This window comes from Pteropus medius, unplaced genomic scaffold, assembly GCF_902729225.1.
Source record: "Pteropus medius unplaced genomic scaffold, Ma_sr-lr_union100, whole genome shotgun sequence".
Lineage (NCBI taxonomy): Eukaryota > Metazoa > Chordata > Mammalia > Chiroptera > Pteropodidae > Pteropus > Pteropus medius.
In genome coordinates, this window is record NW_024354875.1 from 24,612,404 (window position 1) to 24,636,632 (window position 24,229).

Sequence of the window (24,229 nt, forward strand, 5' to 3'; positions counted from 1 at the left end):
TTCTCCTATGACTATTAAAATAAAAGTGAAGGATGATGATGATGATGATGATGATGATGATTATTATTATTATTATTATTCCTTAAAGCCAGGGACTGTCATATATTTCTATGTAACCCTCATATCACTTAGCATAGTACTTCTATAAAATAATTTTAAACCATTAAGTCAATGAATGAACAAACAAGACTGCCTGCTATGTGCCAGACCCTTGAGTGTAAAAGTGACAACATTGATGAGGGCTCTGTCCCCATGGATCATATTATCTATTGAAAGAATGAGACACTAAATATTACACAAATAATTACTTAATTATAGTTGACATAAGTGCTATCACATGTGATAGAGTGCCGTGAGAGCGAGAAATACTTCCAAAGTTACGTATTTAGAGGCACAAGAGAGGATATCATTATATGAATGAGGTTGATATTCAGATGAGAAAAAGATTAAGAAGAATTTAATGGAGAGAGTATTTATATTTTTAGTATTAGCTACTAGTAGAAAGCTACTTTCTTCATAGTATGATATAGCTATGTTTAAATGATTTCTTAGAAAGAAAAAGTACTTAGTCTCTTCTAAGAATAAAATTGAAAATATGAAAATAAATGTATTCATAAAAGACATATTACTATTATTTAAATATTTATCTTAATAGAAACAAATGTTTAGTAAACTATGCCACATCCATTAAAAATGATGATTATGAAGAATAAAGTAGCAACATGGAAAATGCTTACATTGTAGTACTATATAAAAAAGATTAAAACATTGTATGCTCATAAATATGTTGAAAAAATACTTAATAAGACTACTAAAAGAAATATGTCAAAAAATTACAGTAACTGGTAGAAAGGCTAAGATTTAAAAACTTGTTATTTTATAAATAATCTATAGTGTGGTCTTATTATTTGGGTAATTTAAAATACTTTTGAAATAGAAAATGAATGGGCTTCTACAGATAGATTATAATTTTCTGATTTTATCCTTTATATTAATATCTCACTTGCTACACAGCATTCAGGGTGCTAATTTAGTCAATAAAGAGACTTAAAAAAAATGAGTCACAAACCATTACTACTCAGCGCACACAGGAAGATACTAATAATAACTACAAAGAGAAAAGGAGATCATCTGCAACCCAGGAACTAAAATTAGTATAAATGTTGAAGGGAGTTCTACCAAATTATTTTTTCCGGAAGACAGCCACAGACTCCTCTCATGTAAGGAAGACTGATCACCTCCATTAGCCTTGAAACAAAAGCAAAGACTTCTGGATGAAGACATTTAATTATAATGTTTATCTAATCACTGTAGCCATTTATATCAATAAGATGGCTTAGAGCACACACTTTGCGGGGAGCAGTAGAGGATGTGTTTCGTGAAGAGTGTATTTTAAGCCAAAGAATCCAAAACCACGAGTCAAAATTATTGGCATTTTATAGTGGTGTTGTTAGAAACTTAAAAGCCACGTATGCTGCCCATTCTTTTGCCTTTGGATTGTTGGACTTTCCAGTCTCCATTCTGGTAGTAGAAACAATAGTAATAACAATAATTTGTAAAAATAACACGTAATTAGTATTTACTTATGCCAGGTCCTGTTCTAGGCACTTTTACCTATATTAACTCATTTTACCTTTGTAATAACCCTGTGAGGTTGATTAATGTCATTATCCCCACTTTAAGAAAGAAACTATAGAGATGTTAAGTAACTTGTCCAAAGTCTCTCAGCTAAGGGAGAGACTATGCTTGTCTGAGCATAGGGATCCTGGCTGAAGAGTCCAAAGTCCAGTGTCCTAAGCATGGGCCTATCTTATGTACCTAAAGACTTTTTTATTTTTTCCATTTATACTTCCATCTTACGGTCTTATGGCCAGAGTCACTAAAAATTACTTTGAATAAAATTAACCAAAGAACTTATTCAAAACATATTTTATCTCCTCACATTGCTGCCTCTAGTTTCCTTTCTTTTTCTTCTTTTTGTACTTTTGGATTGAAGTGATTTGAACTAAGTTCACTAGTATGAACTAGCGTGAACAGAATAGTGAGAATTTTTTCTCATTTTATTATTGACATATATTTAGAATATCTGCTTTTGATATTTAAGAACATAAAATTTAAATAATCAGAGCCTTCTCTGAGCTATTAAGAGTTAGAAAGATCTTTTTCAAACTTCCTGTCCAAGCATGCAGCCTCTGAGAACCAACTGCTGAGATTTCAAATGTCAGAGGTACAGACTCAGGAAGGAACAGTGAATCTCTTTCCATAGTGTCGTGGTTGTCATGTTCCTCTGTTTCAGGAAGGAACGATGATTTGGTTGTTGGTTGGTTGTACATGATACTTGTGATGTATAAAATAAATCTTTTAGGTTAAAAAACATTTTACCTCTTTGTAATTGATTTATGGATGAAGAATGTTATTAATGAGAGAGCAGCCTGACAAGGAGATCTAGGTGACTAATATCCTCTTAAAGACCTGGCTCTCCAAAAGAGTCTATCCTGTGATCTTGCCATTTTTATATCAAATTGCTTAATACTTTCAGAACATCACTGTTAAAATATAAATTTAAATGTATTCCCGGAATGGAGTAACACATTATGGCATTGTCCTCACTAACAGTATGACCACTATGGGAAACAGAGACCACAGCTCTGAGGGATGGTGCACACGGCCAGCAAAGTGAATGGACAAGTCATACCAGCCCTGTGGCTGGGATTAGCTGAGGCTATGAGAAATAGGAATCTGGAGAGTGGTGGTGTAGTGGTTATGTTAGGACGGCAGGGTTGCAGGCTGTTTTGGGGGTAAATCTTAAAGGAGAGGGGTCCTGAAAGAGTAAGCTAGGAAGCCCATACAGTGAAACGTAGATTACTGAATTTGTTCTGCAGCCATCTCACTCATCTGGCTGTCCTGATGGAAATGACACAGAGTTACAGCTAGAGGAAGCAGAGCAGAGGTTTCATGGCCAAACCGATTTAGGTTCAAATATAATTCTATCGGTGTAGCTTTGGATAAGTTATAGTTTTTTACATCTATAAAATATAGAAAGCAAACTATTAAGCTAGAAAACAAAGTGCCCCCTGCCATGCATGTGGTAGCTGTATGCATATGATATAGATATGCACAGATACGCAGTAACTAGTAGAAACATTTATATGCATGTATACACACATATTTTTGTACATAGATGTATTTATGCATCTACTATAGTGCTATCTTTCTCCCTTGTTATGTTACTTCTGCAGGAAACTTGTCATATATTCTCTATTTTACATTTTAGTTTTCTTTCCACTTATATAAATTTACTTTGGTCAGATTTTCAGAATATGCAAATCGTTTCCTATTAAACTATAGTGTTGCACCCCCCTTTTATGCAAATTAACAGAATGACTAACTTGGAGAATTCTGTTAGCTACTGAAAAGCAGAATGCTCAACATTTGATATAACAGATTCAGATAATCCATTACTAATTTACTTTAACAAGGAAGAGACTGTTGCTCCTAATGAATGATATTAATGGTGTTTCATATATATATATGTATATATTTTTTTTTTTTTGCCAGCAATAGTCACCTATGATATCATTACTTGAATTCATGGTAAGGCTGGGTAAGGATTCGAGGCAGTTCTTCTGTATGTTCAGATGATTTAATCCTAAACCGTAGCATATATATGTGCCTAGGCAAATATCTAAAGTAATTATTGTAATCTCTATAGCAGATTAAATGCTTTTTGTGATTCTAAAAAAGAGACTTTAGAGAGTAAATTTCAGCTTCAGAAATCTGGCACATGTTTGCAAGGCCCTGAGCAGTGGATTGGATGCCATCTATCAGAAGGACCTTGAAATTTTATCTGGCTGAGCTCTGAGCAGCTCTCCAAGCCATTTACTACTTCCTCAGTTGCATGGGCTTAGTTAGTTGGGATTCCCAGTGGGGAGGTGAAGGCAGGTAGCAGTTTTGTTCCTTCCCTGACTGCCTTCAATAAACTTTATTCTTAAAACCATCCATGGAGATCTAAGTTTCAGGAATATGGAAAATATCTTTTCCTCTCAAGGTTGGAGGCCTCAGTCCTGACCTTTTTAAGACTTATTTTTATTTCTTTTTTCATATTCTGACAGTTTATGCAGAAAAGAATATTGCAGGTAACTGTCCTTGTAAAAAAATTTTTTGCATATTTATTACATAACAAGAGTATTTATAAGACTAAAGTAGTTGTTACATATTTGTTTCCAAAGTATAATTTGGAACACAGTTATAAATATTTTATAGATTAACTTTGTATTCTCATCTCCTAACCTATCTGGTCTTTCTTGGAATAATAAAATACATATTGTTGAGGCCATGATCCAGTGTTCCAGAATGTTCTCAGCCATCTGGTTCTGCTACTGAATAAAGTTAGACTGGAAATAAGATGATGTTAAGTGAAAGAAGCTGCCCTTGCCTACCTGCCTCCCCATTTATAAAAGAAGTACAGACCAGAAATTCTATGGCCCACCTAAGTCCTTTCCATAGTACCAGCCTGCTGCTGAGTTTTAGTGTCTCATTTTTAAATGGAGATAAAAATACCCATCTTACCACTCATAGGATATAGATTTAATGAGATTATATCAAAGTATTTTATAACCCACCTAACAAACTTATATACGATAAGCTACTTTATATTGAGCATCTACTAAATTCTAGGAATAGTACTAGAAGCTTTACATATGTTACAGTACCTCTTTTAAGCCTCAGCACGACCCTGCACAGTTGTTATAATTATATTTGATGTAAATTGAGTTAATAAAAGCTCAAAGAAGTTGTGTGATTTCCCAAGGCAAATAGGTCCAAAGGGGCAGAGTCAAGATTCATCTCAATACATTTCCAAACAGATACTTTACTTTTCTTTTTTCTTGGAGCTAAGGCAACAACATTATTTAATATCCTTAAGATTGGCGGGTGGAATAAAAGGGAGGGATCACTGAATAATCTGCTCCTTCAGCAAAGCTGACCAAAAAAAACACCATGATGAAATCAAAGCTTTTGTTTTAGAACAGACCACCTGAAAACCTCTGGGCTTCATATATTTTAAAAATATTTGTTATGCAAAGTAAAAAGGGAAAAAATAGATCTTTTAAATGAAAGATAAATATAGTATGCCATCACAGCCAGATACAGGCTTACATTTTTTTATAAGTTCTATTCTACTCAAGTTAACAAGCATATACACAAATCATAAATAACACAAAATAGAGCAACCATAAGGATTTCCTTTGTTTTTAGAAAATAGGTGAGAAACAACAGAAAATTCTTAGAAATGCCAATAAATAATTTTTTTATAATAGCTAATATACCTCTCTTAGGCATTAAGATACATTTCTGTTTCTAATCTTAATATGGCTATAATTTTACTCTTTATGAAAATAAAATTTCCCAGTTAAAATAGGATATTTTACCACAGTAATCTTTAAATTCCATTATTAAAAATGTAGGTATACAACCCAATTTATAACCTCCTAGAACATTTTACACAATAAATTTTAATCCTTGGAATGAATAATTACTCAGTAAAGCAACAGTGCCTCATTCAATATAATTTGGTAATCAATATTCTTGTTTTCCAGTAAAATGGAAATTTCATGAGCAGAAACATTGGACTCCGTAAAGAGAATGTTTCTGAGCAACCTCTGAGCAAATAAATCTTAAGCAGTTGATCACAGATCTCGGATCTTCACTCCTTATTAAAGTACTGCTAGACATAACCATGTTAGCCCTGTGTTATGGATTGTGTCAGGACCCCAAACCTCCGTGTCTAAAGACAAGAACTGGGTCCCCAACCAATGAACCTTTGGCATCATATCTTCATTAATTTTTGTCCTTCACACCTAGATTCCACTGATATAATCAGGCCATGTCTATTTGATTAGCCCATGGTGTCAAATACTCAATTGTAGTTCCTAGTTTGTTGGCAAGTCCAACTTTTATTCCATTCTCTCAGATGTCTTTAATCAAAGCCCCTGGGTTCCCAATAACTTTGAGATGAAAAGTATATTGATTGGCTCCTACTGCAGCCATTGGCTTTACTCACTGTTCCAGCCTCAACACCATTCTGTGCATGTCCAGGAAAGGATCTTGGCTTAGATGCTTTTAGAGACTTCCTATCACAGGGTGCCCAAAGGTGATGTTTTGAACAAAATGCTCATGTATTATATCCAGGTTTAGATCATTGGCTCCTGAGACCACGATCCAGAGGTACTTGTCCACCAAACTGGCCAGGTGGCTACTGAGGATGGACAGACCAATCTTACCGCTGAATGCTGTGGTTCTGGTTCCCAGAGCCGAGTTACCGCAGGAGTCCCCCAGCAAGATGAAGGCATCATCTTGATTTGTCTTTGTTTGTTTGTTTTAATGTGTTAGTACTTTAATCTTTAAGCAGTGACTAAATTTTCTTTTAAAATAATGATTACTTTTCCCCAGTGTAAATCGAAGTAAAGACATGAGTTACAGCTTTTAGGAATTTATTTTAGAATCGGTTCTGTCTTAAGTTTACTTGTGTATAATTGAAATGAGTCAGAACTAGCAGTTTGCTTGGTTTTTCTTACTTGGCTGGGTAAGATAAAAGAGTTGGTTTATTTAGTGATTTGCTAAATATGATGCAAATGATATAACCTCAAGTCTCTATTAATGGCCCTTTGGGCTCATTATTGTGGCCCCTCTGGGGCCAATGGGATCAGAAGGCTGATAAATGTTTTTGTCCCCAACTTCCTTTCAAATAAAATTCTGTAATATGTATGTATATGTATATGTGTACATACACATATGCTATAATGCTAATTTTCTCTTATACCTTCACAAGAAATTTCATGTATTTTCCCTATTTTGTATTTTAGTTACCTTTTATCATCAATAAATTTACTTTTACCAAATTTTCAGAGTATAAAAATGTTTCCCATCAAAATCCTATAGTATTGGGCCTTTTTTTCTGAGGTAAAATAACAAAAAGATCAGGTTGGAGAATTTCCCCATTGTGGGAACATACTCTTATTAGTGAACTAGCTTCCAGGCAGAGGTTGGCATATATGTATAAGCAGAAGAATAGCAAGACATTTGAAGGCCCGTGAGCCTTGCTTTTTCACCTAACACTTTTCCATCAGTCCTGGAACAACTGTAAAATTGGAGCAAGAGATTCAGGACAAGACATTATGGACCCAACTGATAATTTTTTGGAGGCTACCATAGGTATAATCTCTAAGATTCCATTTGGAGGAAGATCCAAAATCAGTGTGGGTCCTTTAGGTTTTACTTTTAAAAAATATAGTCAAATTATTTGACTAATTCGTCAAATTAATTATCTTATTTCAGACTATAAACATGCTACTAGGAGCTCTACTATTAATTCCTAGTCCTTAGACCAGTGCTTGAGCGTCTTCATTAAGTATGGAAAAGTTATTCATATTGGAATTTGTCACTGGATTCAAACCTGGGACTCAGAAATCAGGTCTTGGAGTAACATGCAGTTCTTATATGCGTGATAATGTAGATTAGGCATCTGTGGTAGTTCTAGAACTTTAAGGCTCACCCAATGTGCTTCCCACACTTCTCTTTGATGCCAGATGCAGGATCTTTTCTATTACAATTCTCTACTATGTCCACTGCCTCTTTTGCAAGAACTCTCAAAGTAATTTCCTTTAATTCATTTCTTAAGAGATTAAGCTACGATTGCTCTGGATATGCCTAGATCTAATCTTTTCAATTAATAGTATAGACTTTATCTGAGGGCTGCATAACAAATATTAATCGTAAAAATCACAGCAACAATGGAATAAAAAAATCTTTCAAAAAACCTTCAAAGGTGTTCTAGTGTTCTCATTTTAATGTCTAAAATGCTTTCTAGGGCCCTCACAGCTCACTCTGCTCAGTCTGGTACTTGTCTTTCTCACAGTCCCACCCCCATTCTTCCCCAATCCCTTTCTGCTTCAGCTACACTGACCTTTCTGAGTCTATCTGCTCCATGACCGAGGTCTTTCCACCTGCTCTTTGCTCTCTCTAGTCCACCACCCCACCACACTGCCTATACCATTTCTTACTAAATTTTGTTCATCTTCTGGATCTCAACTGAGGCTTCATTTTCTTAAAGTTTTCCCTGAGCATCCAGACTCAAGGTTAGGTTGACTTTTCACTGTTAATTGTTTCCTTTGTAACTCAGAAACTTTTCAGTTTGATGTAGTCCTACTGTATATTTTGCTTTTTGTTGCCTGTGATTTTGATGTCGTATTGAAGAATCTTTGCTAAGACCAATGTCATAAAGCATTCCCTGTTTTCTTCTAGGAATTTCATTAAATTTGTAGATAACTTTGAGAAGTATGGGCATTTTAACAACATAAGTCCTCCAATACATAAACACATTTCTATCTTTCCATTTATTTGTATCTATTCTTTTTCTTTCAGCAATGTTTTATAGTTGTAAGCATAGATGTTTTTCACCTCCTTAGTTAAATTTATTTCTGTTATAATTCTTTTTAATGCTGTTGTAAATGGCCTTGTTTTCTTAATTTCCTTTTCAGATTGTTAACTGCTAGTGTATAGAAACTCGATTAATTTTTATATGTTGATTTTATATTATGCAATTTTGCCGAATTTATTCTACCAGTTTGTGTGTGTGTGTGTGTGTGTGTGTGTGTGTCTTTTAGGAACTACTCTTTCCTTCATCTCATATCTTCCGTTTTATTTACTAATTCGCTTTCTAATTAAGAATGCATGCAAGAAAAACTTTTGACATCTACAAAGAAAATCAACGTTTATTTTTACTCTCCCTTATATTTGATTTGATGGTTTGACTCAGTAAAGAATTCTAGGTTCAAAATAGTTTTTCCTCATAATGTTGATGGAATTAATGAGAAAAAGTCTGATGTCATTCTATGAAGTATATGTCTATAAGTATACAGTATTGAGGGGAATTCTGAAATCAACTATAGTATATTTAGATTCTCAATTAGTTCCATGTTTTCAATTCCACCTCTTATGTTATTTCTTTGTTGAGTATGAGCCCTTCTTTGAGTCCAGATCCTCTTTAGGATTTTACTGGGTAGGCTAGGTCTCTCCTCTACTGTAATTGGAAACAGATGTATATTCTAGTTATTATTTAAGAGTGGACTGCCCAGTTTCAAATTCTGGCTCTGGCTTTTCTAGTTGTATAACCTTGGCCAAGTCAATTGTGTCTCAATATTTTCTCATGCATAATACTACCTATTTTAAGGATTACATGGAAAAGTACTACTATTGCTATTATTCCTCTGTTCTGCTTTTTTCAAACATCTTGCTTTTCATATTTCATTCATTTACATATATCTTTTGCTATTTTCCCTCATGTCTCTTTATATTATTCTTTTGCTTAATGAATTCTAGATAATGACAAAAAATAAATATGTGAATTCCGTCCTCCTTCTTAAACCAAAAAGTCCATCAACTTTCTTACAAATACCAGAGCTAACACCTGAAGTAAATAATAAAAATAAGTAAATAATAGTGTAAAACAGGAAAAAAATAGAAATGAAAGATGTAGATTTGTTTATTTTCAATAGAAAAAAAGTCAATTTCAATTAGAGCTGAGATTAAAGTAAAGTTTGAAGATATATGTGTATAAAAGAAAAAAAAAAGTCTGAGTTTTTGATCCCTTCATTTCCTTTTCTTAATTTTAGAAACTATTTAGTGTTTTATTGGTTTTAATATTATTTCTTTTTAAATAATTTGCATCTTTTTAAAATAAATTATTCTGTTTATATGCATATGTTATCTTTAATATATTTACCTAGTGATCTAATGACCTGAAGCCAAAATTAAACAGAATTTTTTTTTCCTACAGATTCTTAGCAGTAGTAGCAAAACTATTCTAATGCTGGTCAGAATTTAAGTCTCTTTAAAGCATTGGAAGCAAAATGAAAAGGGCATCAGCATATTAGAGAAAGCTTAATGTTCTTTTCGTGTTACATCAAGATGAAAGTTAAGAGTTTTATCTCATTTTATGAAAGACTGAAAAAATGAACCAGAAATTAATACCGGTGATGATCATCATGATGATAGTTGCGACAATTTCAAAACTGCCTAAATGTATACCAGCGTGCTTGAATAGTTTGGTCTTGGCCACATAGTCAGTAAAAGACAGAGATTTCTGACACAAAGGCCTGCTTTCTATGACTATGTATAACAATTCTGGGACTTAGGAACCTATAGCTTTGAATAACTGGAATTAATAAATATCTATTACTACATCCCAATTACTTTTGTTTCTCTTTTGCTATAGCTTCTACCTCTGCTGCAATGGAGGTCACTGCAGCTACCTGTAGTAACTAATGCTTCCATATCCCATTTCCTTAAAATTCCTGTCACCAACTTTCTTACTGGAACCCTTTGCCCTCTAAGAGGTCCAACTCTATGTGAGCCCACCTGGGGAATCCTCTAACTTTCTTTAGTGAGAATAGGAACCATGCCTGTCCATGTTGCCCAAGCCAAGTAGAGTTGTTTGCAATAACAGACATTCAATGACTCACTGAAGAATAAATGAGTGGTGGTAAACAGATTAAGTTTCGGATGTAAAAGATAGATGAGTGACTATTGCTTAGGCAGTGGGATTTACCAAATAGATACTATAAGATATTTTCCCTATAGAGATAATGTTAGAAATGGTAATTAGGACCTACAGTTCTATTAGTGTCACTAAAACAGCAGTTCAACTAACTTTCAAGTTACATAGTGCATATGGGTCAAGCTGGGAACACAACTACCATTTATAAAATGTTTCTCTAAGAAAATGGTTTTTGAAGGACATAAAGCAGGATTATCAATGAATTTTTGGCAACAAACTATTTGTAAATTGAAGTTAACTTTCATTAATTTATTGGTCATCTTCACCTGTGTCTTCTACTCATTGATTAATAAAGTTATAACGAACATGAGATCAGGAACTATTTTCTACTACATAATAATATCACTAGGCCCAACTCTTATTCTCCCTGCTGCTACCCCCACCCAGCATTCATTATGGTTCTTTATTTTAGTAGATACTCCCAAAAATTTGCATTTTGATTGTTTGATTTTTAATAGGATTATCACTCAGAACAAAGAATAGTATATCCTGATATACCTGGAGTACTTGTTTCAACCTAGCTTTAATTTTGAATTACACAGCAGTTACTAATGAGCTTTAGAATATGAATTAACTCTGACTTTAAGTGATATGGTTTTACAATATTAATAAAAATAAATAAATTATAATAATAGTTCTAGATGTTTATCGCTTTTCCACTTGGCCTATAATTTAGGGTCAAATTGTTACTGTAAGTTCTAAAAGCCACCCTGGTTTGAAAGGCTACCAAGTCCTGTGTTCTAACCTATAGTTTAAAAAATTTCCACTGACTGGGAAAGAGAGGGAATTACCTCTTTCCAGGAAACACTATAGAGTAGTCCAGTGCCCTAGCAATATATCTATTCTGCTTTCTGGAAATAGTCTGTCCTGGAATAGTTTAGGATGACCTAACTTCTTATCTCTTAATGGAGAAAGGCCATGACTAGGGAGGAGGCATCCATTACATATTTATTTTGAATATGGTGGCAAAATGATAGTTATTTCACATACTACACTATTTTATCTTTTCAGGTGTAACTGTATGGAACCACATAATCCCAGCAATGACACATTGAAGGAATGGAGGGAGTCCAATATTTCTGCCTCTGACGTAATTTGGGAAAACCTAACTGTGTCAGTAAGTGAAACACTGAAAAATAACTCATGTCTTGAATCTTATTACTGTTTTGAGGATTTGTTGACATTGTGACTGAATTATTGCCAATTAGGTAAAATTTTTGAATCCATACTATTACAAAAGTAATAGTTTTGTCTTAATTTTGATTTCATTTGTTTCAGGTATTCAGGTAAATTGGGATTTTCTTTCCTTATTGAGTTTTTCTAATAGATAGTGGGCCTGAATTGCTCTAAAAGCACATATACATAGCATGACATGACTAGATTAACTGAAAGTACATTAAAAAAGAATGGTGTTGACCTAAATGAAACCATATGGTGGAACTAAGTTGGCCTTCTGTGTGAAAAAACAAGAATGCTTTTACTTTACTCTGCAGCACTGCTCCAGCTGTTCAGAATATACCGAAAGAGGGGATGTTTGTTAGTATTTTAGAATAAATATTACAGTTTTGGGGAAGAACAAAAGTCACTTTTCTTACCAAAATTCTGGCACCTCTCTTAGGAAGAGCTTTCTTCCATTTTCTTATCTCCCACTCAGGAAAGAGGATGGCAACTTATTTTTCACCTATCAAGGTTAAATCCGTACCTTTTAAAACCTTTTTTTCCCCTTTTCTCACAGCTGTATTCTTTCATTTTTCTTAACCTATTATAATGTTTGTGCACTTTTTTTTCCATCTATATTTACAGCCTTCTGTTTGGTTAGATCTCATAATTGGAAAAAGTAGTGTTCAGCTTTTAATGAATATTAAAATATCTGAGTCATTTTATTTTTTTTATTCTCTTCAGTCACAAACATTACTCTCCAAAGCCGCTTCTACTTTACCTTCTTGTATAAGCTCAAATCCCATTATAACCATCAATATAAAACTATATGAATTCTAGTTAATTTTATGAAACATCATTTTAGTAAGTGAGCCAGTTAGTGGAACAAAGAAATACTTTTTGTTGTTCGAATATGTTAAAACTCTAAAAGTAATTCTTCTTTTTAATTGAGGTGTAATTGACATACAACATTATATTAGTATCAGGTATGCAACATAATAATTATAATAGTTCTATATATGTATACATTGTGAAGTAATGACCACAATAAGTTGTTAACATCTGTCACCATACATAGTTACAAATTTTTTTTTCTTGTGATGAAAACTTTTAAGGTGTACTCTCCTAGCAACTTTCAAATATAAATATGATTTTTCTAAGAGCACTTGACCTTTTGCCTATTTTCTCAATTTTCCCCATTAAAAGTTTTCTTTAGAATCAAAATCAAATCACCCTCTGTTTAAAATTCAGTCTTGGCCTATATTTTACTACTTTTATTTTTATTTTTTAAATTTTTTTTAGGCAAGGCAACCCTTGGTTGACCTCACAGATTGCAAGAAACTTTTCAGCTTACAATCCCTTATTTCTTTTTCTTTTTCTTTTATTTTTCACGCTTACAGCACCTGGTCTTCCTAGGCGTTCTTCCATTCAAGTACTAACCAGGTCCGACCCTGCTTAGCCTCCGAGATCAGATGGGATTGGGCTTGTGCAGGGGAGCATGGCTGTAGACACTACCTATATTTTTACTCTAGAATAATCCTTCACTTACTCTTGTTGTTTTCTTTTGTTACAGTCAACATTTATCTGTTCCATCTATTTTTCCCTAGAAAAATAACATTGCATTGTTATCCATTCAATGGATAATTATTGATAATCATAATAATCCATCCAGCAATGTATATTCCATCTATATTTTCCTTTTGTAAAATATAAGAATATTATGTCTAAAGAGTCTTTTGATTATGTTCCTCATCTTGGTTTTCCCTTCAATACAGAAACACAAATAATCCCCTCTTTAAATTATTTAACATGATAATTTACTCTATGTATTTTATATTCTCTGAATAATTTAATGCTAAATAATAATATTCATTCTACAAAGTAGCAAATCTTGAATAATAACCTTCTAAAAGACTCACAGAATAATTGTTCTGGCTAGCCATGAATTAATTTTAGATATTAGAAGTTTGAGAGTCAATCACAGTACAGTGAAAAGTATTTTGCAAAGCACATCTAGCACTGTGTTTTTTTTCCTTAAAGTTTTGCACTAGATGTTAACTTTCTGGCAGAAATTATTATTATTAATTATTATTTTTTACAAGTCAAAAGCAGTTTTTGCAATAGATAATTACAAATCTTGACCAGAAATAGCCTTTGTCATCAAAATGCTACGTAATGAAAAAAATCTTGTAATTTTTAATTCTTGTAATTTTTAAATAATTTTAATGAAAACTTAAAACATTTTTTGTTTTAATTGTCATGCCATTTTTTTGCATAATCACAAGTATCATCAAAAGCATTTTACGAATAAGGCACTGTGCTAATGGCTATTATAACTACTTTGTAAAAATAGTAATATAACATTTACTTTATATATTTTTAATAGACAGATTTTTTAAATTAAATTTTTACGTATCTCATGAATTATAACTTTTACCTTGCTAATTCAGCAAAGGCAAAGAACTTTAGCTTTCTTTGATTCCCAAACTGCTATATGCATAGTAAGTGTTCCATAAATATTTAATAATTATTTTGAAAAAAAGTCCTATATCACAAATATACTATTTAACACAAGTCTTTTGCTTTTATTTTGTTTTTCAATTTTATTGAAGTATAACTGACAAAAATTATACATATTAAAACAACATAATGTTTTGATTAACATACACATTGTGAAATGATTACAACAATCAAGCTAATAATTTATCAATCCCTCGCAGTTGCCTTATTTATTTATTTGTTTATTTATTTAGTGAGAACAATTAAAATATACTCTTTCAGCAGATTTCAACTATATAATACAGTATTATTAAGTGTAGTCACTATGCCGTACGTTAGATTTTCAAAACTTACTCATTCTGCATTACCGAAACTTTGAATCCCTTGACCAATATGTCCCCATTTCCCCTTTCTCCCCCAACCCCTGGTAACCATCATTCTACTCTCTGCGTCTATGAGTTTGACATTGTTTGATTCCACATATAAGTGAGATCATGCAGTATTTGTCATTCTGTGTCTGGCTTATTTCACTTAGCATAATGTCCTCCAGGTTCATTTATGTTGTTGCAAATGACAGGATTTCCTTCTTTTTAAAGGGTGAATAATATTCCTTTGAATATTTATACCACATTTTTTTCATCTATTCATCCATTGAGAGACAGGTTATTTCTGTATCTTGGCTATTGTTAATAATGGTTAATGAAAGCTAGAATACTTGTATATTTAGCAGTATCTAAAAACCATCCATTAAAAGGAATCCCTAAGCAAGGTTTAAAATATTCACAAAGGATTAACTGGCAATTGGTTAAGAATTGTCTTAGTGTCAGAATTGCATATTTAACTATTACATAAGTAAGGGGCAGGACACTAATGTGTACTTAAATTTCTTATTCTATCAAACTTAATTTTTACTAACATAAAATTATTGATATTTAGAATGTTTTAAGAATAATTAATACAAATGAGTTTGTCAGCAAACTTTTTTCATTTTGTATATGAAACCATATGTTAGATCAAAATAAGATAATAGGATTTAGATTTGATTTTCACTTCTAAATCTTAGGACTTGGAGTGTGTGTATATGTTTGTGTGTGTATGTGTGTGTGCGTTAGGGGTACAGTTAGTGTAAAATAGAAAATAAATGTAGATTTTAATAGATTATAATTCTTTTTTTAAAACGTAACATACTGTCCCCCAAAAGAAGGAAAAACAAATATCCTTTTCAAATTCGCTTGGGATTAAAGTACCAAGGCAAGCTTTTTGCAATTTATTATAGATTATAAGACAGTTAAATGATTTTTTTTAAGTGGCAAATGGAACATTTAGAAGACTTTTATATACATACAAAAGACTGAAGATAATCACAAATATATAGATGATGTGTTTACAATGGAGCTTCAAGCTTCTTATTGTTTTTAACCACTTGGCTTACCCATTATTTTGCTTAGTAATTGTTATACTAACATCTCTGAACAGGGACAAGAGAGAGGACTAAAACATGCAAGGATTAATTTTTGCTACTTTACCTATTTTTGAGAAAAAGAAAATTAAAGCTATAATTAAGTTCTAAGGGATTTTACTTTGGTTTTTCAATTAGCCAAGTTATGTGCTCTGTATTAGCTTAACATGGATAATTGGAATTCAACCTTAGCTAGGGAGGAAGGTATTTGCAGTTAGATGAGAAAAGTGGATAGAATTCTTTTTCATAATTATAAGGTGTACTAACAATATTTCTTAAGAATCCTAGCCTCAGGGATAGCTGCTCCAAGTAGATTTACAGGTTGGTCATTTAATTTTGGATATCAGTGTAGCTATCTGTGGTTTATTCTAGAATCTTTTAAAGATATTTATTTTCTGCTATACAAGGACTCCAGGGTCTCAGGCTCTGTTCATTGGGCAGGCTCTGTGTTAGTGATCAATCTTTCAGTTCATATTTTTCTTTAAAATCTTTATGTACTACAGCACAGTTCAATTTCTGTTCAGGTTCAGAATATCTCAAGGATTGATGAGGTGACTGGTTCATTAAAACCATTCATTTCTGTGTTTTAAAATAAAATAAATACTTTAGTAATCTAATCTTTAAAATAAAGTAAGATAAACCAAAATGATTTTAAAATCATTTTCAGTTTCAAAATATTAATGTTTACAATGCTCAGTTTTTCTTGGAGAAAAAATTTTTTGACTTTGCTGCCACCTCATGGCTAAGGCAGTAATTAGAAATGATCCTTCAAGGACTTATAAAAATATATACCAGGAAAAAAAAATACCATGGAGAAGTCATAGTAAAAACAAGCTTTGCCTTGCTTGTGTAGCAACCCTTTCTCTTTCGTTCTATAGTCTAAGTTCAAGCCCCATCTTTGACTCAGAATTTCATTTCAGTAATAATATATCATAGTTTTTTTTGTTGCCTTTCTCATCTTTTTTGTTAACTTTTGGACTAGATAATTTTACAAAATATTTGTTCTTCTTTAAAAATGCAATAATATTCCCATCATGGGCACCATATTTGTATCAGAGCTCTACTGACACCCGACAGCGGTGAGGCCATTGCAAATTACTTAACCTCTCTATGTCTCACTTTCTTCAGACATGAAATAAAAATAATAACATCTACCTATTTTATAGGTTTGATGTAAAAATTAATTAAGATGGTATATTTAAATTTGACATAGTTTTGGCATAGTGTCTGACCATAGCAACCACTCACTATAAAGTATGTCATATTTTCAATAAATCTGGTGTCAGAAATTTAGTCGATATTAGGTTAAATACACATTGACTGGTAAATCAGTTAGTTTTATAGATTTAAATTTAATTCAAAAATGGCAAAAATTTAAAAAGTGGTTCATGTTCAAATGTTATATAATGTAAATCTTTGATACTGCTCACTACCTAACCTATTCAGATAAAATTTATAGAATTTAATGTGTTGTCTGTTAAATCATTGTGAGAGCCATAGATGAAGAGCTTCAACATCTCAACTGCAAATGATCTTGATGTTAGATTTCTGAAAGAAATGTGTCCATTTTTTCTTAATATCTCCATTTGTTTTACTTCCTCTGGCAGGAATGCAAATCGTTGCATGGAGAGTATGTTGGACGAGCCTGTGGCCACGATCATCCATATGTTCCAGATGTTCTGTTTTGGTCAGTGATTCTATTCTTTTCCACAGTTACTCTGTCAGCCACCCTGAAGCAGTTCAAGACTAGCCGCTATTTCCCAACTAAGGTACTTAGACTACATTTTTCTTAATCAAAATATAAACCTACATAAAGCATGTTATGAAGTCATTCATGTTTTAGAACAAAACGAAAAGCAATTGCTGTGATAAATGAAGCCGCTAAAAAGCTTCTGTGTGAGCTGCCAGGTTAGGAGTGGAGTTTGGTGAGGGAGGGAGGTGAAGAGAAAGCATTTTTGGTACAGGTGCTAGAAGTGCACATACCCTCCAGGCTTTTCTACTTAATCTCAAATCCCAAAGATAAACCCACTTTCCCACTTACGGTTTTGGAAATTGAAAGCACACACTGCATTACTGACTGTCACTTTCTTGCCCAGTGAACAGCGGGAACTATTCCAGCCTGACAGATATCTCATTGGAGCCACTGTTACATTCTCTAATTGGGAAAGCCCCTGCAAAACTCATTGGAACACTATTCTCTTTTTCATTTTTAAAGTGTCAGTCCCTCCCCCTAACCCACCACGTTTGCATCTGCATATTTGGAAAGGAAAGTAAACAGAGAAACAGCTTAGTTCAATATTTAACAGTGCAAAGTAACACCTATAATGTCTGACTCAGCCAATAAAAAACAAGGAGAAAAAAAACCAAGAAAACAAGCTTTTTAAGGATGAGCTAAAGATTATAATCAAAATCCCACCCAGGGAAAATGTTTCAGGAACTGTTTCTTTCACAGAAAACTTCTATTTTTGTCACTTCCTCCTTCCCTAAGGTGGAAAATTCATTTTCTTCCTCCGAAAGTTTAATTTGATTTTTAACTTGAAACAATAATCTTATTCATTTTCGTGTGTGTGTGTATGTGTGTGTGTGGGGATGTGTGTGTCAGAAAGACATCCTAATGAAAAGACAGATCTTTTTGATAACTATATAAGGATTTTTGCTTAAAGATAGCTTTATGAATGAAAAACGGCTTTAAAAACTGACTTACATAAAATAACTTTTAAATTTGCCCACTCTGCTGTGCACTTCCCTGCTGCCATACTTATATCCCAGATAAACTAACTAAAATATGCTTCTTCAATAAAAATAATAATTTTATAGTGTTTCAGGTTTATCATGTTAAAATGTTACCTGTGTGAGAAAGAATCCTAAAATTTAGCCAACTTCTGGCCATGTAATCTTATTTTATGTTCTAAATATTCATACACTTGAGTTCATAATAAACTTAGATTTTAAATAAATATTAAAATAGTGCAATTACCATTACAGTTATGCATAATGCCTCATTCTGGAAAGGTTGAGTGTGTATCCATCTTAATGACAGAGATACATAAATATATATTCAGGTTCTGACAGAGCTAATGGTAATATTATAGTATGCATAAAATATATCATGATGTTATGTCATAAAGTGTTTATAAAGTGTGACTCTAGCTTATGTTCTTGAGTATTCCTCACTATTTATAGTTTCGAGTGACAAATGTTTTCATTATTTTTAGGTTCGATCCATAGTGAGTGACTTTGCTGTCTTTCTTACAATTCTATGTATGGTTTTAATTGACTATGCCATTGGGATCCCATCTCCAAAACTACAAGTACCAAGTGTTTTCAAGGTGAAGTTGTCATAGCATTTACATTTATCTCTCCATTTCTGTAAGTCTAATCTTCATTTAGATGATGGTTATAACCCTAAAACTAGGGATTTTCGTGAAAGTACAAAGAATATACATTAATAGAGCAGTGAATAAAATACCCACAGCGTGACTAAAATTTCAGTCTAATATTTAAAAAAAGGAACCACAGAAATAGAAAACTAGAAGCCACTTGAAAATATTTCCTGTCAATTTTTCCATTTAGAATATCTATATACAACACTCCTAAAAGATAAGGAAGCATTTTGAAACTAAGAAAAATGCATTATCTTATCGTGAAATTGCACAGTTTATGGGGCTTGAAAAACAGATAAAAAAAGGTCTGAGATAGAATTGTAGCTGTGTTATTAACTAATTCTTGTGACCTTGGGCCAGTTACTTAACCTCTCTGAGCCTTGGTTTTCTTACCTGTCAAACAGGGCTGGGAGTTCCTCATAGAATTATTGTCAAATGAGTTCCTTTGGGACTCATCTCAGACACCAGTATGTTTAGAACCCTTCCCTCTGCCCTTGATGTCACCAAGTGTATTTTGCAATTCCCACAAAAAGGCCTAAAAATGAAGTTACACACAGTTGTCAATATGCTATTTGTAAATGTAAATAAATTTTTCCAACTGTAAATGGTAAATATTATTTAATATAGGCATTAATTAACAACACACATTTTGAGCCAGTCTGTTAGAGTTCAGATCTTATCTCCACCACTTACTAGCGTGAGATCTTAGGGAATTTACTGGTCCTCTTTATGTATCAGTTATCTTATCGATATCTTTTTAGAGTGTCGTGAAGAAAAAAATGAGTTAAAATATTGAAAGCACTTAGAATGGTGCCTGGTACTTTATAAATGCTTTGTAAACATTAGTGTTATTAATTATAGCTTACTTGGCATATCAGTTTATAACTAGGACTTTCTTGGTAGCATCTGTTAAGACTTAATTGATTAGGTATTCATTAATCCAGTTAATAACTATGTACATTATTTTATTTTTCACAGCCCACCAGAGATGATCGTGGCTGGTTTGTTACACCTGTAGGTCCAAATCCATGGTGGACAGTAATAGCTGCTATTATTCCAGCTTTGCTTTGTACTATTTTAATTTTTATGGACCAACAGATTACAGCTGTCATCATCAACAGAAAAGAGCATAAGCTAAAGGTATATTTTAATGTCCATTTTAGTGTAAATCATTGTGACTTAACTGACATCAGTTGACATTCATTATACTTCACCTGAATTCTGTAGTCATTTGTATAGTGAAATATTAAAATAATGCTTTGGGGTTCATAATTTTTATTATTTATATTCAGGATACTTTGTCTTACAGTGAGCTTAAAATTATATAATTAATTAGTTAATTAATTAATTTATAGCACTTGGCTGAACTCTAACCCCTGAAACTTAACGACGACTGCTTAAAATAAAAAACATTGCCAAAATTCTAACTTTCTTTACCATGTTTAACATATTTTAATGAAATCACAATCTATTCTGGTAAAGTACAGCTTTACCAATTTTATCTTATATCTGGGATTTCTCTATTTCTCTATTTGACCCTAAATGTGTCTGTTAGACACTTTATTGGAACAAATTACATATTAAGATATTTCTCATTTTCTTTAGTTATTCCTCTGTCAATAATGCCTATGATAACAAAACCCAGCCATAAATGTCATAATTTTAAGTGAATCTTTGTTGAATTTTACTGTAGATTTCAATGACTTCTTTTTTCAAAGGGAATAATACAGATATATCTTATTTATTCCATTCTGACCCTGCCATTTTGCAACTGTGAATAATCAAAGCTATTCACTACTGTATATTAAAATAAAAATAATTGAATGGTTAAAAATAATATAAATCAAATCTTGTAAAAACAGAGCATGCACAACCTTGTTTTGTTCTGGTATCATATACATACTCTTTAATTTCTAGGAAAAGATTCGCTGTCAGAACAATAGACACAATGCTTTATAGGATTTTTAAAGTATATTTGTTAGATTAAAATCTCTGAAATATTTGATGAGAAATAGTAATGACATAAATAAGAAAGCACAATAAACCATATAAAAAAGAATTATGTATATATATTGGTGCGAATATATGTCTATCTTAAAACAAAGAGCATTCTTAATTTTCTTTGTAGAAAGGAACTTAACAGTACTCAAAATCTTTTTTTGAAAGAAATTCATTCAATTCATTTGTTTTTGTCAAATGAAATTTATAATTATTAAGGATATATCTTACAAAAATTTCTCGTAAAGTCAGGAGCTAGAGCTACATGTTTAACAACCAGTTACCTGCGCATAAAAAGGAGAGAGATATTGATTGATAATGTTTAGTAATTTTAATGGTATGAATACTCCCATCGTGGCCCATTTCAAGCTATCAATGTGACATCAATTGGCAGGAAAAATTTTGAAAATTAAACAATTGGCTCTCATAAGCCTATACAAGCTGGCTCCAAAACACCACTAAACTACGCAATTCAGTACTGGAAATTGAATCATTTACAGCCCTTCAAACAAGGTATTCAGATTTCCAAGTTTAATAACCTACTTATTTAATATCAATTATTTAAAAATCTTATTTGCTTTTAAAATAGCCTTCTGCAAGAGCAAATACCACCACAATAAAGTTACATAGTTGATTAAATAAATCTATAAAGCAAGTAAAAATACTTTATATTGAATATAATTATTCTCCTACCCTCTAAGAAGTAGGAACATTTTCCCTAGACACTAGTTTATTTTTTAAAACTGAAAACATCTTTTATGTTTTTATTCTAAAGTTATATATGATTTTGGTTTAAAAAATCAGATAATATAAAAAGTTAAAAGAAAAAACAGTGAAAAACACTATAATTTCATTACCTGGAGATAATGATGTATGATGTATACCCAAATATATATTTTCATACTACCTGTGTTGCTTGAGCATTATCATGGGAGTCATCCCATGTCAATAATATAAATCCACATTACCATTGTAAATGGCTGTATGTATATTTTATTGTATATTTCATGTTTTAAAATGAACTGAAAGATTCCTGTTTAAGGAAGAAAGTAATCTGTATAATCATTGTTTCCCTTTCAAAAGAAGATTTTTTTTTGTCTTTGTAATTAGAAATCCCACAGATTTTGCTGAAATATCATTCTTTGTAAAAGATATCAACTAAGCTGATTGAAGCAGTGTTATTTCTGAGCATTAATAGAACCATATTAAAACAAAATGTGAAGTAAGTGAAGATTTGCTGCAGGTGATATCTTTTTGGCCATTCTGTATCCTTGGTCCTTCTCTGTCTCTCAACTTTATAAATCACAGCATTTACTCCTTGTTCTTCATGAGCCTTTGTAGGTCCTTGACATTTACAGCCTTTCCTAAACAACAAAATACACTATATTTCCTCTTTTACATATCATGTAGAATAGCTAAACTATAACATGTGGTCTTTCACGTACTTGCATATATAGGATTAAATATAGAAAAAAGTATTTAATATTTTCATCCCTGGGATAAACTTGAGGCTATATTTATAAACCATAGTACATCACTTGTATATTACTTTTTATTATACAAATAAATGACCATGTAATCGAAAGATTTATATTTTTTCCCTTTAGCAGCCTGTATTTAGTAAACAATAGGGCAAATTTGGCTTAATCATAAACTCTGCTATATTGCGCAAAGTAGAAGACTCAATTTGTTCTTGGCCACTATGAATCTGAACACCCCATCTTCCTCTTTAGATACGGATATTTGCAAAGGATGTTTCTTCCCGTGAACACTTTTTTTTATTGGCCTATAACCCTTGTCTTCTGTAAGCTTTGGTATAGTGGTCTGCTGCTGCTGATTTTCCTGTTAACAGTAACAACAACAAAAAATCACCTCTTTAGAACATACTTTACTCAGCCTAATGGTTTGTTCCACAGCTGTTCCCTCTGCCTGTTGCTTCCTTGAAATGTTTACACAGTTGTCTAGCTTTGACTTGAGAGCTACCTTCTCACAAAAAGACACAAGTTCCTTGAGTGTATTTGCAGACCACAAGTTAACCACACTTTTGGCTTTTATTGTTTTTTTTTTTTCCCCCTCACTTGAAAACCCATTTTTGCCTCAGTTGGAACATTCCCAGAAATAGTTTAATGAATCATGTTTTTTGGTTTCTGTATCCAAGGTTGATTCCATGCCATGTATTTAAGTTTGTGTCATATATCCAAGTCACCTTGAAATTTAGCATTTTATTCTTTATCTCTTCTAGACTTATATTTCGAGTCTTTTCATTTTTTATTTATTTCTGTTACCACAACTGGAAGTTGGTTTTTCTCCAGAAGAATTTTTTTTATGCCACTAAAAATGTTTTTTTGTCATTTTGCAAGTGTTACTGCATACACAAGAAAGCTTTTTTGTGCTACAAAGGCTAGCCACAACTCACTTGCTAAATGACTAACTCCTTCCTCAGAATGAAGAAGCTCCAAACTAGCAAAACTCCAACTCACTGTACCTCATGGTCTTTTGGGTCAATCATGGTGATCACATCGTAAGGTATATGAATGTCAAATCACTATGTTGTATACCCGGAACTAATATAATATTGTATGTCAACTGTACTTTAATAAAAAAATCTAAAAGCTGCAAACATAGAAATTTGAGAATGCAAATTATCATCTATATTATATATAGATGTAAGTCCATACTCTCTCTAGCATTTTTTGCTTATTTATTTCTTCCCAATAGAAGTAGGATAGGCGTAGGTTAAATTGATCCCTTTGAAATGCATTAAACATATTCACTTTTTTTTAAAAAAAGTATTCTGTAAAAATGGAAAGACAGCAAGATATTATTTTACGGAAAAGAAAGTTTCTGTTCAGATACAACTGTAGGCTTTTCTACATGTTTCTGTAGACAGTTCAGTCTTCTTTTGACATCATTTTTAATAAACAGCAATACAATCCCAGATCACTTGAGTAAATGAATGCATTTGCAACATTCATTTGGCACTACATTCTCTCGATGATTATGGCATTTGATATGTTCTTTTTTGCCCTCTTTGTCAGCCTGGTTCTTCATGTCAATCTATAGTCTTTTATGTGGTTAACTTGACAGATGCAGGAAATTGCTGCCAAGCTTTGAAAT

General features: G+C 32.4%; 1 protein-coding gene and 2 pseudogenes across 16 annotated transcripts in view; 1 reads left to right on the forward strand and 2 right to left on the reverse strand.

Annotated features, from left to right (window-relative positions):
* SLC4A10 (solute carrier family 4 member 10) overlaps positions 1-24,229 on the forward strand; it is a 242,430-nt gene that overhangs the window by 188,430 nt on the left and 29,771 nt on the right. For all 16 annotated transcript variants that reach the window (XM_039855402.1, XM_039855396.1, XM_039855393.1 and 13 more), the window contains 4 exons: positions 11,627-11,732; positions 17,339-17,500; positions 18,947-19,060; positions 20,093-20,254. In XM_039855402.1, coding sequence (XP_039711336.1) covers positions 11,627-11,732; positions 17,339-17,500; positions 18,947-19,060; positions 20,093-20,254 — 544 coding nt within the window. The remainder of the gene's footprint in view (positions 1-11,626; positions 11,733-17,338; positions 17,501-18,946; positions 19,061-20,092; positions 20,255-24,229) is intronic.
* On the reverse strand, positions 5,611-8,344 carry LOC120597097 (ribulose-phosphate 3-epimerase-like; annotated as a pseudogene).
* On the reverse strand, positions 13,165-13,283 carry LOC120597449 (uncharacterized; annotated as a pseudogene).